This window comes from Plectropomus leopardus, chromosome 10, assembly GCF_008729295.1.
Source record: "Plectropomus leopardus isolate mb chromosome 10, YSFRI_Pleo_2.0, whole genome shotgun sequence".
NCBI lineage: Eukaryota > Metazoa > Chordata > Actinopteri > Perciformes > Serranidae > Plectropomus > Plectropomus leopardus.
This window is the reverse complement of record NC_056472.1, coordinates 28,099,509-28,114,526: the sequence shown is the minus strand read 5'-3', so window position 1 is coordinate 28,114,526 and position 15,018 is coordinate 28,099,509. Positions and strand designations below refer to the sequence as shown.

At 37.7% G+C, this 15,018-nt stretch overlaps 1 protein-coding gene across 1 annotated transcript in view; it reads left to right on the top strand.

Moving 5' to 3' along the window:
• Positions 1-15,018, top strand: part of LOC121948647 (kalirin-like) — a 99,447-nt gene that overhangs the window by 45,964 nt on the left and 38,465 nt on the right. Inside the window, exons 2-7 of the mRNA XM_042494046.1 lie at positions 1,122-1,196; positions 6,760-6,874; positions 9,183-9,375; positions 13,359-13,532; positions 13,659-13,742; positions 13,944-14,075. Coding sequence (XP_042349980.1) covers positions 1,122-1,196; positions 6,760-6,874; positions 9,183-9,375; positions 13,359-13,532; positions 13,659-13,742; positions 13,944-14,075 — 773 coding nt within the window. The remainder of the gene's footprint in view (positions 1-1,121; positions 1,197-6,759; positions 6,875-9,182; positions 9,376-13,358; positions 13,533-13,658; positions 13,743-13,943; positions 14,076-15,018) is intronic.

Here is a 15,018-nt window from a genome sequence, read left to right as displayed (position 1 = left end):
AATCAATACTGTTTCTGTAAACCACTGCTGCGCTGTTACATGAGCCAACATAAAACTGATCAATTAGATCATTAACCTTGAACGACATCAATGATCGTGACTAATCGCTCAGTTGCTGAATTGTGGACAGCTCTGATTGGACACGTGTGCCAAGAGACAACCTCTGAATGTGGCTGCTCCCAGTGCATCATTCACACGTCGGCTAAAAAGCTGTTCACTTGGGATCAAATCACCCAAGGCGGATTTGAAATTTGTCAAAAACTACAAAAAAACTCAACAAAAACCCCCACATATAAAGACATTCTCACACGTTTCCAACCTGAAAACGAGGGATTTGGACATTAAAAATTGGCCCCTTCAGCCTCTCTTTTTGTGTTATCCCTTTTTACGTATCATGAATATAAAAGAGGTTTGTGTTGATGTCAGCACTTTAAAACGTGGAATTGACTTTTCTCTGCCTCTTTCGGTGTCCTGAGATAGATTTTGCCGACTTAGCAATCTCACCATGGAATGTTCTTGGAATGTGTGTGTGTGTGTGTGTGTGTGTGTGTGTGTGTGTGTGTGTGTGTGTGTGTGTTTGTGTCAGCCAGGACAGTGTATCACATGCACATACACACAGCAGGACACAGACATTTGGGCTTGTTTTTTACTGAGAAAGAGAGAGAGAAAGAGAGGGGACAGAGAGCAGCATTAATGAAAATGAGAGAGAGAGATTTTACAACATGGCAGACGGATGTCCAGATGAACTGAGAGGAAAGAAAGAGAATAAGATGAGGGGAATGAAATCATAAAGAAATTATGATATTAAAAAAGGATGAAAAAAATGAAGATGAACTGTATTTTTTTTTTCTTATTTCACCGCTGACAGTTGATTTTGTTTTCGTGAATGGAAAAATACTTCTAATTTTTACCCTGAACTGTTGAGAAAGGTGCAAAATGCTTTTAATGCCACTGAGTGTTCGCAGTATGTTAAACACAAAAGAGTACCTTTCGGAAAACTGTAAAAGCTACATATCTGTGTGTGTGGGTGTGTTCCTCCTCACAGGAATGTTGATCTGATAATGGGATTAATACTAAAAGCTCCAGCGACTGACTGTTTCTCTCTCTGCGTCTCTCTCCAGGGTCACTGAGGACTGAAGGCATCAAGGCGTCCGACGTTCTTCCTGTGTTAAAGGAGAAAGTCGCCTTTGTGTCAGGTGAGTGTCAGCCCATGTTGTCGTTGAATCACCAAAGCTTCTGTCAAAGACAGGAATCTGATGTCATTTACGGTATCATGAGTTGCTTGAGATCCAAGGCACTGAGGTCATACAGAGCTTTATTAAAACACATCAGAAAGTGGAGCTACAGGGGCTGCACTCACAAAGGATCTTATCCTCTAAATTATGATAAATGTTCTTAACTTAGAGTTTCATGATAAGAGCTATTCACAAAACTGCTGAGAGTGACTTTTAGTAAAGAATGAAGAAAACTCATAACCTAAAAGATATTGGGTACATCAGTCGCTTAAATATTCATGCCATCTCTTTCAAGTTGAGCCTGACGATAAATCCGTCAGCTGATTTTATTGGTAGATATTGGCCCATCAGGGATATATTGGTATACGTTTTCCTGTGTTCACGATATGAATAGTTATAGTTTTTTTTTAGTTTATATTAGTTTATTTTTAACAGAACATAATGCAGAAAAAGATTCCTAGAGTAAATTATAATTGTTAAGTTTCAAGATGGAGTTTACTATTTCAGTGCCCTGATGTCATTTTTGCTAATAAAGGTTATTGTTAAACTGTAAAATACTCTGCCTCCATTACAAAAGTTTTGCGCAATTATTTTATTACACTATTTTAGAGATAATTTCATTCTGACTCCCCAATAATATCCAAAATATTGATACTGGTGGGTTTTTTTTAACTCCCTAGTATAGGTATTGGTATCGCCTTCAAACATCCGTTATTGGTCGGGCTCTGCTTCCAACCACTAAGTGCAAAAAATGCTGCATTTAATAGGGTTTGTGTTGACCATATTCACAAGAAAAATACATATGAACGTCCCTCTCTTGTTGTACTCAAAGTCGCACATGGAAATTTTCAGAGATCACCAAGTACACATCTTCGTGTACACGACTTCCCATGTCGTAAACATGAGTTTACGAATTTCAGTTGAATGCAGCAAAATAACCATAGCAGTCTAATGTGAGCTAAACTTTGGAAATCAGGCTAACCATTTATTAATTCAGACTGACAGCTGAAATATTCACCAGTGCTGTACATGGATTTTTTGTTTGAGTTGCGCAGTTGCGGATCTTTTAGATTAGCTTTTAAAAGTTATAGATGTATTATTCCAAAACATTGACCTGACAGCACATTACAGCAGCTGAATGATCTGATTTTGAGCAGGTCTCAGTGACTTAGAGGTCCTCTAATCTCTCTTAAACCTTTTTTTTGCAGCTAAAATGCCTTTTGAACTTCTCTTTAAAAACGTAGGACTCTCAGGGTTTGGACTAACACAGCCTTTTATTTTTAGGAGATTCAGACAACTCAGACAGCTAGGAGCTACTTTTAGCCTCGGGATGTTTTGTAAAAACAGCCCCAGGTTTCTGTACCTGTCAGTGTTCCTCCCTCTGCTCTGTGGACCCGCTCTGTCAAACTCCTCAAGGTCCTCGGTTTCATCCCAGATCGTGACAAGTCTGCATACAGATGGGAGGTCTTACAGCTGGGTCTCCTGTGTAGTCACAACAACTTGTAGCTGAACACACTGTGGGTATGTCAGTGGATTCCCCCTCAGTGATCCCACTCATACTAAATGGGATTATGTCGGACATGAAAACCTTCAGGACTGCAGAAAAGATCATTGGTTCGGACCCCGACTTGCACACCTCCTGAGACCTCCTTCACACCCTGAACATGACTTATGTGAACTTCTTGCCTCTGACAGGCACTGCAGCCCACCGTGTGCCAAAACAAGCAGAGAAAGCAGACACATGAGCTGTTTCAATCCACAGGCCGTCACACTCACAAACACTCAGCCGTGTGATGTATTTTGATTCTGAACAAACAAGATGTACCATCACATGACCTCAGAAAATGATTGTTCCCCAAAGTATAGAAAATCTCTGTTTTCTTCCATTTTAAAAGTGCCCGTGAAATGAGAAGATCCGAAGCACAGATCACTAAAAATAAGAGTAGGACTACTAATGAATGTGTGACTCAGAGCTGAGAATAAAAGCAGAGTGATGCAAGTTCACAACAAAAGCACAAAAAGACTGTGTTTAAGGCCTTCATTAATCCAAAATTTTAGACTAGATCTGGAACCAACTGTGGGGAAACCTACCTTGATCCAATGTGCTTAAATTATTTCCAGTATAGAGAACTGATCAGAAAGGGACACGAGGACAGTCACAATGGTTTGACATAAACTGGACAAATAAGAAACGCAATCTTTCTCATCTTATCTATTGCTATACTTTGTTGGCCATGAAAGCGGATAACAAGTCAGCATGGATCAACTCAGGCCCTACACCTCTTCATAACATACAACGTGTGAGCAAACTCTGTAGGACGGAGTGCGATCAAGTGTCCAGATACACTACAAGCGGCCAGATTTCAGCAAATCAAATGTATGTTTTAGTTAAAGAGGGGTGAAGTAATGTTAACAAAAACAATATTTTTGGTCTGTCTCGGTGTCCCTTGATTATCTTTTGGAAATTATCCCCATAAATGGCCAGTAGTAAAAAACTCTAACAAGGATCAAAACCTGGCTTTGCTTAGTTTGTCTAGCTTCAATGTTGCACAGTAGTGTTTAATAGTTTACATGTTTTTAGATATGTTTCATGACTGCTATTTTATTTTTAAAAAAGTAGCTGAAATGATAAGTGTATTATTTGAGTAAGCAATCAACAGAAAATAAATAAGTAACTTTTTAAAAAAACAAACTTATTAAAAAAAAAAAACTACTCTCGAGTTCCATCTTAATAGTTGTGATATTTGCTGCTTTCATTTGTCTGATGTGATGGTAAACTGATTATGCATGTTTTTGGAGAGTTAAGACATCAACTTGTGTTTTTGGAAATAGTAATTAATTGCATTTTCATTCAGTTTTGTATATCCCTGATATTTTATATACCACAAAATTATATGAGAAAATAAGAGAAATTCACTAGTTTCAGCCCTGACAATTTAAAAGCAAATCTGTCCTCTTTGTTTCCGATGAATCAAATCATGTGAACCCATAACACTAAACATAAATTTTACACCAATAAAGTCCTGGCAAATACAAATACCTTGGTATATTGCACTGCAGACTCATACTACAATATTGGAATGGGATAATTTGTTAGTGCTAGCAGCACAATATTTAATTTGCCTGGGTCCAGACCTTTGAGTCTACACACTCCACTGAATTGGAGATCACTTATTTCGATGGAAATGCTGTGTGCTGCTATAAGGCAAATATTGTAGTACTTGTTGTAGAAATGTGTACCAGCGAAAAAGCGGAACTCTGAATTGGAAAGAGAGAATGGGAAAGAGACCTAGAGACAGAAAGTGCGACAGAAAGAGAGAGAGCATGTAGGAGACAGTGCCAACAACAATCTGTCATCAAGATTCCTCCTTAGATTACAGCAGCGTGCTCCCTCCCAAATCACACACTCACCCACACACACACACACACACACACACCCACACACACACACACACACACATGCGAACTGATTTTCCACGACTGAGTAGCAGTTTTATAAACAGTGCGGTTTGTGTTTCTTACATTAATCTAACCAAAACATCTCTACACACATAATTTATCACAGAGAGGGAGAGCGATAGTTTGTATTTCGGATGGCTTTCGGAGCCTTCGGAAAGTGTGTTTACTGGCTGATGTAGCTGTGATGGGAGTTATGTTACAGATACAGAGATATTAAAGCCATTAGTGTAAAGTAATGTGCAGATTAACACTGATACAGTCTACTGGGTGATAATGGAGTGACAGTGGTTGTAGTGTAGAGTGGTGTCTGCCCTGTAATTATAGTGCTTCAAAGGTACACTTTATCTGAAGATGTATTTTATATTAGATTTTTTGTTTTAATGTAGTCTACATGTCATGTAGTGCAGAACAAAAATAACATGTACATATTCTACTTTTGAGAAGGCTAATGCTGCAAAAAGTTTACAAAAGCATGCATGTCTAGACAATAAATACCAGACACTGAACAGAAGAACATACACACTAGACGGTGCTCCCATGAACAATATAATAACACTAAATGATGTTTCATTTAAGAATCAAGCTAAAGAATAGCTTGACTTATTTTTTTATTACTAATATGGGTCACTACTACTACTACTATTATCACTAGGTAAGGCAAGGCAGCTTTATTTGTATAGCACATTTCACACAACAGGGCATTTCCAAGTGCTTTACAGAGCAATGAAATATAAAACATAACTAAGGATACAGATTTCCAATAAGAGTAAAGAGATAAGATAAAAAAGGTAGCATTAATTACAAAATTATTTTCAAAAATTTAAAATAAAAATCACCATTAAAAATAGCAAAAATGCAGACAAGAGGTGCAAAGATAAAATAATTATTTTTAAATGATTTTAAATCAATTTTAAAATAAGTTTGTAATCATCACTGGGTGGAGTAGGCAGTGTAGAAAGCCTGCTATGCCTACTAATACTACTACTAAGACTACCACTAGTACAACTATTTGCTGCTACTGGCATTACTTCTACTACTGTTGCTAATAGTACTGCTAGCACTAGTACTCTTTCACTATTAGCACTATTACTGCAACCGCTGATACCACTCCTGATACTTCAACTGCTGCATTTACTACTACCCTTACTACTATTAACGTACTACTACTGTACAACTGCTACTAGGCCTACTACTGCAACCACGAATACTGCAACTACTGTCTTGCAACGAAGTTGTACTACTGCTCATTGTAATTAAGCAATATGCCACAGTTTCTTCATGCCTTGTGGACTCCTGTTTTGAAGCCACAAGTCTGGCATATCAGCGATCTTGGAGTTTTAGAGCCAATAATGGCCATATTTGGAAAAGAGAGCGGAGGAAACTCTAACGCTAGCTACTAGCTTGGTTAGCACGGTGCATTTACAGCTTTGGTTAACTGTGATAATGCTACTGATATGTTTAGCCAGCAAAAACAGACTTAATACCATGAAAATAAAGTTATTACTGGAAAGACAAAATATCATTTCGTACAACTATAATAAAAAATGACCAAACTTATTGACTTTCATGAACTGAAAACACGCTAAATTAGCGACAGCCATGGCTATGTCTGCACTCTGTGAATCTAGGGTTGATGCGTTGTTATGTGACCTAACCAACTTTGTTGTTGTGCAACGGGTCAAGAGGTGGCACCACCTATTACTCAAACTGGCTCTGCTAGTAATAATGCGCAACTTTAAACATTGATGAAATTTAAACAGGAGAGTTGTTTAAAAATTCCCCCCAGAACAGTTGTCATGAATGGGGAAATAAGCTATTGAGATCAAAGCTGGTTATTGTACTAGACTTTAAACATGTTTATTTCTGGGACTAAGTTTGACATTTTAACTCACTCCTAGAGTCAGCCTCAAGTGGCCATTAGAGGAACTACAGTTCACACTTTGACAGCTCTTATTTTCAGCCCTGGACGTTTCTGCTTGATAAAAACAAAAATACATATGAAACACTGCATACATGCTGTATGTGGCAATGTTAAACATCAAGTTCATTACTTGTATTTGTGCAGGTGGGCGAGACAAAAGAGGAGGACCAATCCTGACATTTCCTGCCAGGAGTAACCACGACCGAATAAAACAGGAAGACCTGAGGAGGCTGGTTACCTACCTGTCTACTGTTCCCAGGTACACACAATTCAATCGTACACAAGCAAATACACACACATACGCACATGTATATAGCAAGTGTATTCTTTTTTTTCAGATTAGATTTTATTAGGGGTCGACAGACTGGCGACAAGACTGGCGGTTTATCAGGGCTAATATTCGGTATTTTGACAATTATCTGTATCTGCGGTTTATTTTATGATCACCGATAAAATTAATTAATTAAAAAGTGCAAAGAAAGTGTCACCATGGGAGGAACTTTTACATTTTAAAACCTCAGGGAGCTATTTTTATGTATCCATTTTTTATTTTAAATTTTCACGTTTTGTGTTGGACTTTGTTATATTCCAAATTTTAAATATTGACAGAAAGATTTTCATTTTTATTGTAAATGCATTATTGTAAATGCATCCAAGCATTATTGGCCATTGTAAATATGCACTTTGTTACCTTTTTATTAACCTTAATATTCAGGACAATAGCGTTTAGTTAACTAGACTTCCTATAAGGAAGAGGTGCAGGGTGAAGTGCATGTGGAGTGCTTCAGCGCAGTCCAGACTGCAGAGTCAGACTGGAGAATCAGTTCCTTTCTTCTCCATCACAGCAGCAGACTGAGAGCAGTGTTTGATTTGCATCAGCATGAAAGCTGCAGTGTTTGCAGCAGACAGCAGCGAGTCTGTCACACTTGACTTCAAGTCCATTTATTCCTGCTGCTCCTCATCACAGTCTGAGGATGTTAGAAGGAAGGAATTAACTGTTCTAGAGAAAACTGATCAATAATCAGTCACAGTACAGCCCCTTTGACTCTCCTTGCAAGAAATGTATGATTTGGCTTTTCATACGCTGACTGAATCATCAGGCATCAGACTGTCCTTGAATGCATCAACAGACACAGTTTTTAACCTTGCTTGCAGCTGTATACAAAGACTAATGTCCATTTTAACACATTTACCTGGCTGACTGGAGCAAAAATGATTAAATCAAACTAGCCTGAAATCTGTAGTATCATTTGATCCCTATCAGCCCTGCTCTGATTCTTCCTGCTAATTGAGCTGCTGTTTCCATGGCGACAAGTGGAGTTTGTGCTTCCCCGAGGCGGCCTATAATGGATGTGCTTTTGTTGAATTTATATTAATAGAGGTTGTGTGTGGAGGTGAAGTCATTTCAGTGTATTTTTACTCTCCAATCAGCAGCAGCCGAATTTAAAGCCCATTAGACTCCAGTATACACAGCTGGCTCTCTGCGCTGGTTTCAGAGCAGCTTCTGGCTAACAGGAAATATAAAAATAACATTCACCAAGAACACAGATAACACTTTCTTGAACTTGAACTTTACCCTGCAGTATTAGACTTACATTTTTTAAAATTTACCCTTTATCTAATTTATTTGTTTACATATTTACAGACACTTATGTACAGCATGTTGCATACACTTTATACAACCCACATGTATACATAAATTAACATGCAACAAGCACAGCCAAGTCACCATCTGGAAGGCATTCTGGTGTCTACATATCACATTTATTTTGCATTTTAACGCTTTTCCTTGCTTTACTAATATATGATCTGTACTAAATATGAACAAAGTTATTACCAGATTAAATTGAGGTGAGATCAAAATATCGAAACTACTCTTATGTCTTTCCTGTAAATATAAGGCCACAGCAAGCAGCAATTTGGGTTAGTTTAGCATAGTGGAGACTTCAGGAATTGCATAATTGCAAAAATAGTTATGCTTACCAAAACACATATTTAAAAAAAAATTGTATTCCAGAAAAAATACTTAATGCAAGCACACAGGCCTTACGGTATTGACTCAACTTACGACGCCTGGAATGGTGCCAGGCGGCTGCCCAACCATTTTCTAATTCACAAAAAAATAATTCACACTAAAAAAATCCTACAGCCCTAGAAATGTCTAAAAATCCTAGAAATGCGCTAAATATCCTAAAATTCTAGAAAAATCCTGAAAATGTCATAAGGTCCCATAGAAACATCTTAAAATCCTGAAAATGTCCTAGAATCCTAGAAACATCCTAAAACCCTTAAAACATGTATGGGGCTGCTGCGACTGCCCTCTGGCCTCCTGTCATTTTGCAGAAGTGTCCCCCAAACAAAGCAATTTGAGTATCCCTGCTCTGCTGCTTCCTTGTAGATCAGTACAGTCTGATCAGACTTCACTGAAGGTTTCCTTTAGTAATTAGTCTGATGTAACAGTCTGTTAAGGATTAAGCAACATTAATTAATTTCTCTGTTTAGGATTTTCAAGATACCATGTTGTCTAAACGTCTCTATTGTCTTTCTCTCCCTGTCTCTCCCTTCAGTGAGGATGTATGTAAACGTGGTTTTACCGTCATTATCGACATGCGTGGATCTAAGTGGGAGCTGATCAAGCCTCTGCTGAAAACACTGCAGGAGTTTTTCCCAGCTGAGATCTGTGTGGCGCTCATCATCAAACCGGACAACTTCTGGCAGAAACAGAAGACAAACTTTGGCAGTGCAAAGTTCTCCTTTGAGGTCAGTGAGCGTCCTGGCTTTCTTTGATTGTTTCGTCCAACATACCATCACCTCAGATTCCATGTTTTTGGACAGTACTAATGTTCACCATAGATCAACATAAAAGGGTTGTGCGTTTTAGGATGCAATGAATGTAAAAGAATCTCAGCTTGTTTACATTTAGCTGCTAGCATTACGTGTTTGGTTTAGGTTAGCCTCAGTTTGCAAATTGTGTGACTTTTTTCTTTTTTTCTCTCGCATCAAAAAAACAAAACAAAAAAATCAACATTTTCTGTTTTCATACTGTACATGTGTCAGGGCCTACTTGGTTCAGATTAGCTAAGAGTTCAGTTTAGCCAATGAAAATATTTGGGTCAAGGTTCTCTTTTGCAGTTAAAAAAAGTTTCTTATCACAAATACTGTGTACTACAACTATATTTCCCAATAAATAAGGGTAACAACATGTAAATATGTGATTTTAAGGTGGCTGTGGTTCCCTAAGCACCCCACTAACTGTATCCATGACCGTTAGTTTAGCAGATGAAAGAGTTTTGTTTAGCCCAAACTAGTGCACTAGAATAAAAAGAGTAATGACAACGGAGGTTCAAAATGCCCGGGCGTCACGTGACTCATGGAGGCTTTGAAAAGTTCCAGAAGTGTCTGGCAGCCATTTGAATACATTATACAGAGAGACAAAACTCAGATTTTCTTAAATCTCTACAATCAGTGCTGTTATTGACTGCTTAAATAGCAGTCAATAACATCACTGACTTACAATATACACGGAGCACATTGTCTTTAATTTAATTATTATATTGTTTTTTAAAATAAAACTTGCTTATATTTGAAGATTAATGTTGACAGCCAGGGTTGGATTAGACTGATTAATCTCACACTCGAGAGATTCACACATTTCAGCAGCTCAAGAGTCAGAGGCAATAGAAAATAAGCAACCGAGTACCAAATAAGGGTTAAATATGATTGAAATGTAAAAAATAAAATATATTGTAAAACATAAAATATATAAAATAAATATATAAATATATATATATATATATATCAGTTGATATATGTCCTTCTCTTGTGGTGTCCTCTCAGATAGTCTCCACCATGCTTTGCTGTGTTGCACATGGACGATCCAGGAGAGAAAAGGAAAAGGCTTGCAGAAGACAGGGAGCTGACACTCAGGATGAGGGTGCTGTCTTAGTGCAGGGAGTCTCCAGGCTCCATTAAATCCTGTGTAGCTCTTTTGCTGAAAGAGAGAGGGAGAAAAGGACAGGAGAGAGGGTTAAACATACCTTTATAGGCCTGGGAGGGATACCCCTTTGGGAGATGAGGCGTTTGCTCCCCAACTTCAGTTAAGAAACTTTGTTAGTTGTGTTAAGTTTGCGCTTCTCATAGTGAATTACATGCTTGGAAATTAGCTTTTGCTATGCTAACCTCAGCATTTGTCTATAGTGTTTCATATGATAGGTCTACAATTACTGATCCTTTTTTAATAATTTATCAGACTTTGATCCTTTGTCAACCTGCCCGTCCGTGTGTCCAAGCTTTTTCCTTCATTTAAAAAGGTCTAGGCTACTTCATTGTTCTATGCCGTCACACTACTGTTAATATAAGAGAGTGATTTTAATACAAAGCGTAAACCACTGCATGTGAATGCATGAATTCGTCAGATCTGCGCTCCAGAGGAGAGCCTTCATTAGGCTGTGTAATATAGCCCTCTACTGGATTGATACATTAATGAACTGCATTAAACTAAAGCCTTCTGCGTTTTTATAACCCGCTTCGAAATAGTTCCTCCAGCACCCAGTGCTCCTATTGTAAGTTACCAATATACAATAACAAGATTACATATATAACAACATAATAAAATATAATATAAAACAGCAGTGTAACAATGTCAGTGTTTAGAATAATTCCCCATTACGCCCTGTATGTTTCATTTTTCTAAATGACTTACCCTGTGATCTCATTCAGGTCTTTCTGTTTCTCTCCCTTTGCCATCAATGGAAAATCAGCTGAGCTGAAACATAATAAAGACACATGGAGTCAATAGAATCACAAAGCTAAAAACATTCACCCTTAAAATTACGTTTCTGTTTACAGTAATGTTTTTTTACATTCTGTTTAGATGTCTCAAATATGTACTCTTAATCCACATCAATACTAATATATCACAGAATAGCACTGCTGTCAAGCACCATGTTATCTTTAACAAAGCTGACATGTAACTCACACTGAGCTGTAAAATAAATCACACAAGCCTTTTCTCCTCTTTAACTCCTTAATGTTAGATGAAATTACTCAAGAGCTTGACATTTTAAATTAACAGGCTGTTTGCGGCTAACGAAATGTGTTCAGTATATACAGTACACTGTACTTACGTTAGCTCACTCTGTTAGCATATCTGTTATTGCTTCGTAATTCCACTAATTTAGCAGCAGATAATCCAATATCATGCTTTAAAGCACGTGTAAATTTAGCTAAGATGTGCTGATAATATCAAAAACGATTCTTTAGATGTCTTACCCCTGTTAAAGCCCATAACAAATGGTCTTCTCTGCTGCAACTCCATTGCGCCGCTAGCAATTAATGCTACTTCCGGGAACTATTGAGACGCCATTGCTGTGAAATATCGGTCATTGGAGCGAACTGAGATGAGGCGACTCTCTTAAAGGGCTCTGGCCCAAAATATTAGACACAGGTGACTTAACTGTACACTTTTGCAGGTAAAACTACTTGGTTTTATTTAGCTAATAGTTCAGTAGTTGAGAACTTGAGGATCCAACTGGTTGGCTCAGACTAGCTAACTTCAACATCTTATTTTAGCAGGTTGGTTAAAACGGTTTCCTACAGGTTAGCTAACGGTACATTTTAGCATTTCGGTTGAAACTGTTAGGCTAATTAGCTAATGGTTCATTTTTGCAGCTAAAACTATCTGGTTGTATTTAGCTAATTGTTCAGTAGTTGAGAGGTGAGTAGGTAAAACTGTTTACTTAGCTGTTTGCTAATGTTAACAGCTCATTTTAGCATTTTGGTTAAAACGGTTTGGTCCAGGTTAGCTAACGGTTAATTTTAGGTTTTCGGTTAGTACTGTTCAGTTCAGTTTAGCTAACGTTAACGGTTAATTTTAGCAGGTCAGTTAAAACTCTGGTTCATTTTAGCTAAGTGTTAACAGTGACTTTTAGCAGGTCGATTAAAACTGTTGGTCAGGTTACTTAATGTTAACAGTCAATTTTAGCAGGTCAGTTAAAGCTTTTTGTTTTTTTTGTTTTTTTTTAACTAAATGTTACCTTTCACTTTTAGCAGGTCCATTGAAAAAGTTTGTTTAATTCTAGCTAACTGCTAACCGGTAATTTTAGCAGGCCAGTTAAAGCTCTTTGGGTCAGGTTAGTTAATGTTAACAGGTAGTGGTAAACTTTTGCAGCTAAAACTTTTTGGTTGTATTTAGCTAATTGTTCAGTAGTTGAGAGGTGAGTAGGTACATTGGTTCAGGTTTACTAATGTTAATAGCACATAGCAGGTTGGTTAAAAACTGTTTGGTTCAGTTCAGCTAACGTTAATAGTTAATGTTCACAGGTTGGTTAAAATTGGTTCATTTTAGCTACATGTTTTTTTTTTTTTATATAAACACACCTATCTGATAAATATTTATATCATATAGTGAGAGAATGTTCGTTTTTCTGAAAAGTGAAACAGGCCTCATTAGCCCATGAGAGAGTTGCCAATCTTGCCTTCTCCCAATGCCATATTTTGGTATCATGGAGTTACAAATGACAAGTGCAAGTCTAAATTAATCAATTTCCAACTCTGAAGGTCTTGACATTTCAGCCTGGTAGTCATTAAAATTAGACATATGCTCAAGCCACACTGGTATACAGATGATATTTCTCTATATTTTTGTTTCTGCGTATATAAGACCTGCATGATGCCACTGAAACATATGGTACAAACCGACATGATTGTTACCAACTGAAATTTTTTCTGTTTGTTTGTACCAGACCAGCATGGTGTCAGTTGAAGGTCTGGCCAAACTAGTGGATCCCTCCCAGCTTACAGATGACTTTGAAGGCTCTCTGGAGTACAACCATGAGGAGTGGATGGAGCTGAGAGTCTCTCTGGAGGAGTTCATGTCCAATGCTGTTCACCTGCTGTCCAGACTGGAAGATCTGCAGGTGGGTGCTGGACAGATAAATGGGCAGATGAATGAATGTTCCATCAAGGGAAAGATGAATGGAAGGTTCAGAGGGACTGAAATTGTTTTTCATCCCAAAGTGATAAAGTTGCACTGTGTGTTGCAGGAGCTTCAGTCCAAGAAGGAGTTTCCTGCAGATGTGGAGGGATCTCGTCGGTTGATAGATGAGCACACACAGCTGAAGAAAAAGGTGAGCGAGTGGCTGTCAGAACAGTCTAGTACCAAATATAGAAACATCCAAAGAAATACACAATTGGTTGCATTTCCATTAGCTGGGCTGAAGCTAACCTGAAGCTGGTGGACCTCTGTGCTAAACATCATAGTTCTGTCATCATTACATACAACTTTGAACATATTAAGTAACTAAAGTAATTTTTACGCACTTCTGTAGGTGCTGAAGGCTCCAGTTGAGGAATTGGACCGGGAGGGCCAGCGGTTGCTGCAGTGTATCAGATCAAGTGATGGTTTTTCAGGGAGGAACTGCATCTCAGGCTCTGCTGACTTCCAGAGCTTGGTGCCCAAGGTGAATACACGCCAGCTGCAATTATAGCTGGCTGATGAGTTGCCACTTCAAAATCATCTCTTAAAATATCAGATTTTATCAAGGAAAAGGGCCTCCAATTAGGCCCACTGTGACACAAAAACAAAATAATTGACAAAAATAAATGATTTATTATTGCATTTTGTTCTAAACTTTAGCTGCAGATGCTTTCAGAGACCTTTATAAACATAGAGAGATAACTGAATGTCTACATTGACATTGGCGCTTTTCATACACACAGACTGCTGGAATATTAAGAACACAAACTGAGATTTACTCTCACTAGAAAGTATGACAGTAAACACCAAACACAATATAAACAGAACCAATACAATCCAGGAAAAAAGGCACTTTTGCCAATTATGAAAATTTATTTTGATGACTTTACAAGGAGATATTTCGACCAGTCTTCTGCATATTCTATCATTACAACATCTGAACACTAAAAGCACACTATACCATAATGCATGTTTAAATCTTTGCATATTCTCATGCTTTTGCCAGCTGGTCAATGCCCACAGCTTGTTAGCATCCCTCATTACGGCTAATGAGACGTATACTCACTCCATGTCTGCTCGTTAGCTGAAGGACTCCACAGGAATAGTTGTGAAAGAGCATCATGAGTTTCATTGCACAGGTTGTTTACAAAGAGAAACATTCATTTTTATTAATAATTAATATGATTTTTTTTACCAAAAAAGATGTCTACTTATGAAGAATTGCCAATTTAGAGGTATTTCAGGGGAAATGACGTGTTTTTTCATACACAACTTACTGTTGCGGTTCAAAGACCTGCAAATACTGAAGTGCTGTCTGGGATATCAAAGGATAGATATGATGAAATATAAAAAGTCTGAGAGCTTTAAAAACCTTCCTAAAACCAGCAACACAGATCTGTCATTTTTAAATAAAATAAAAGGTGTTA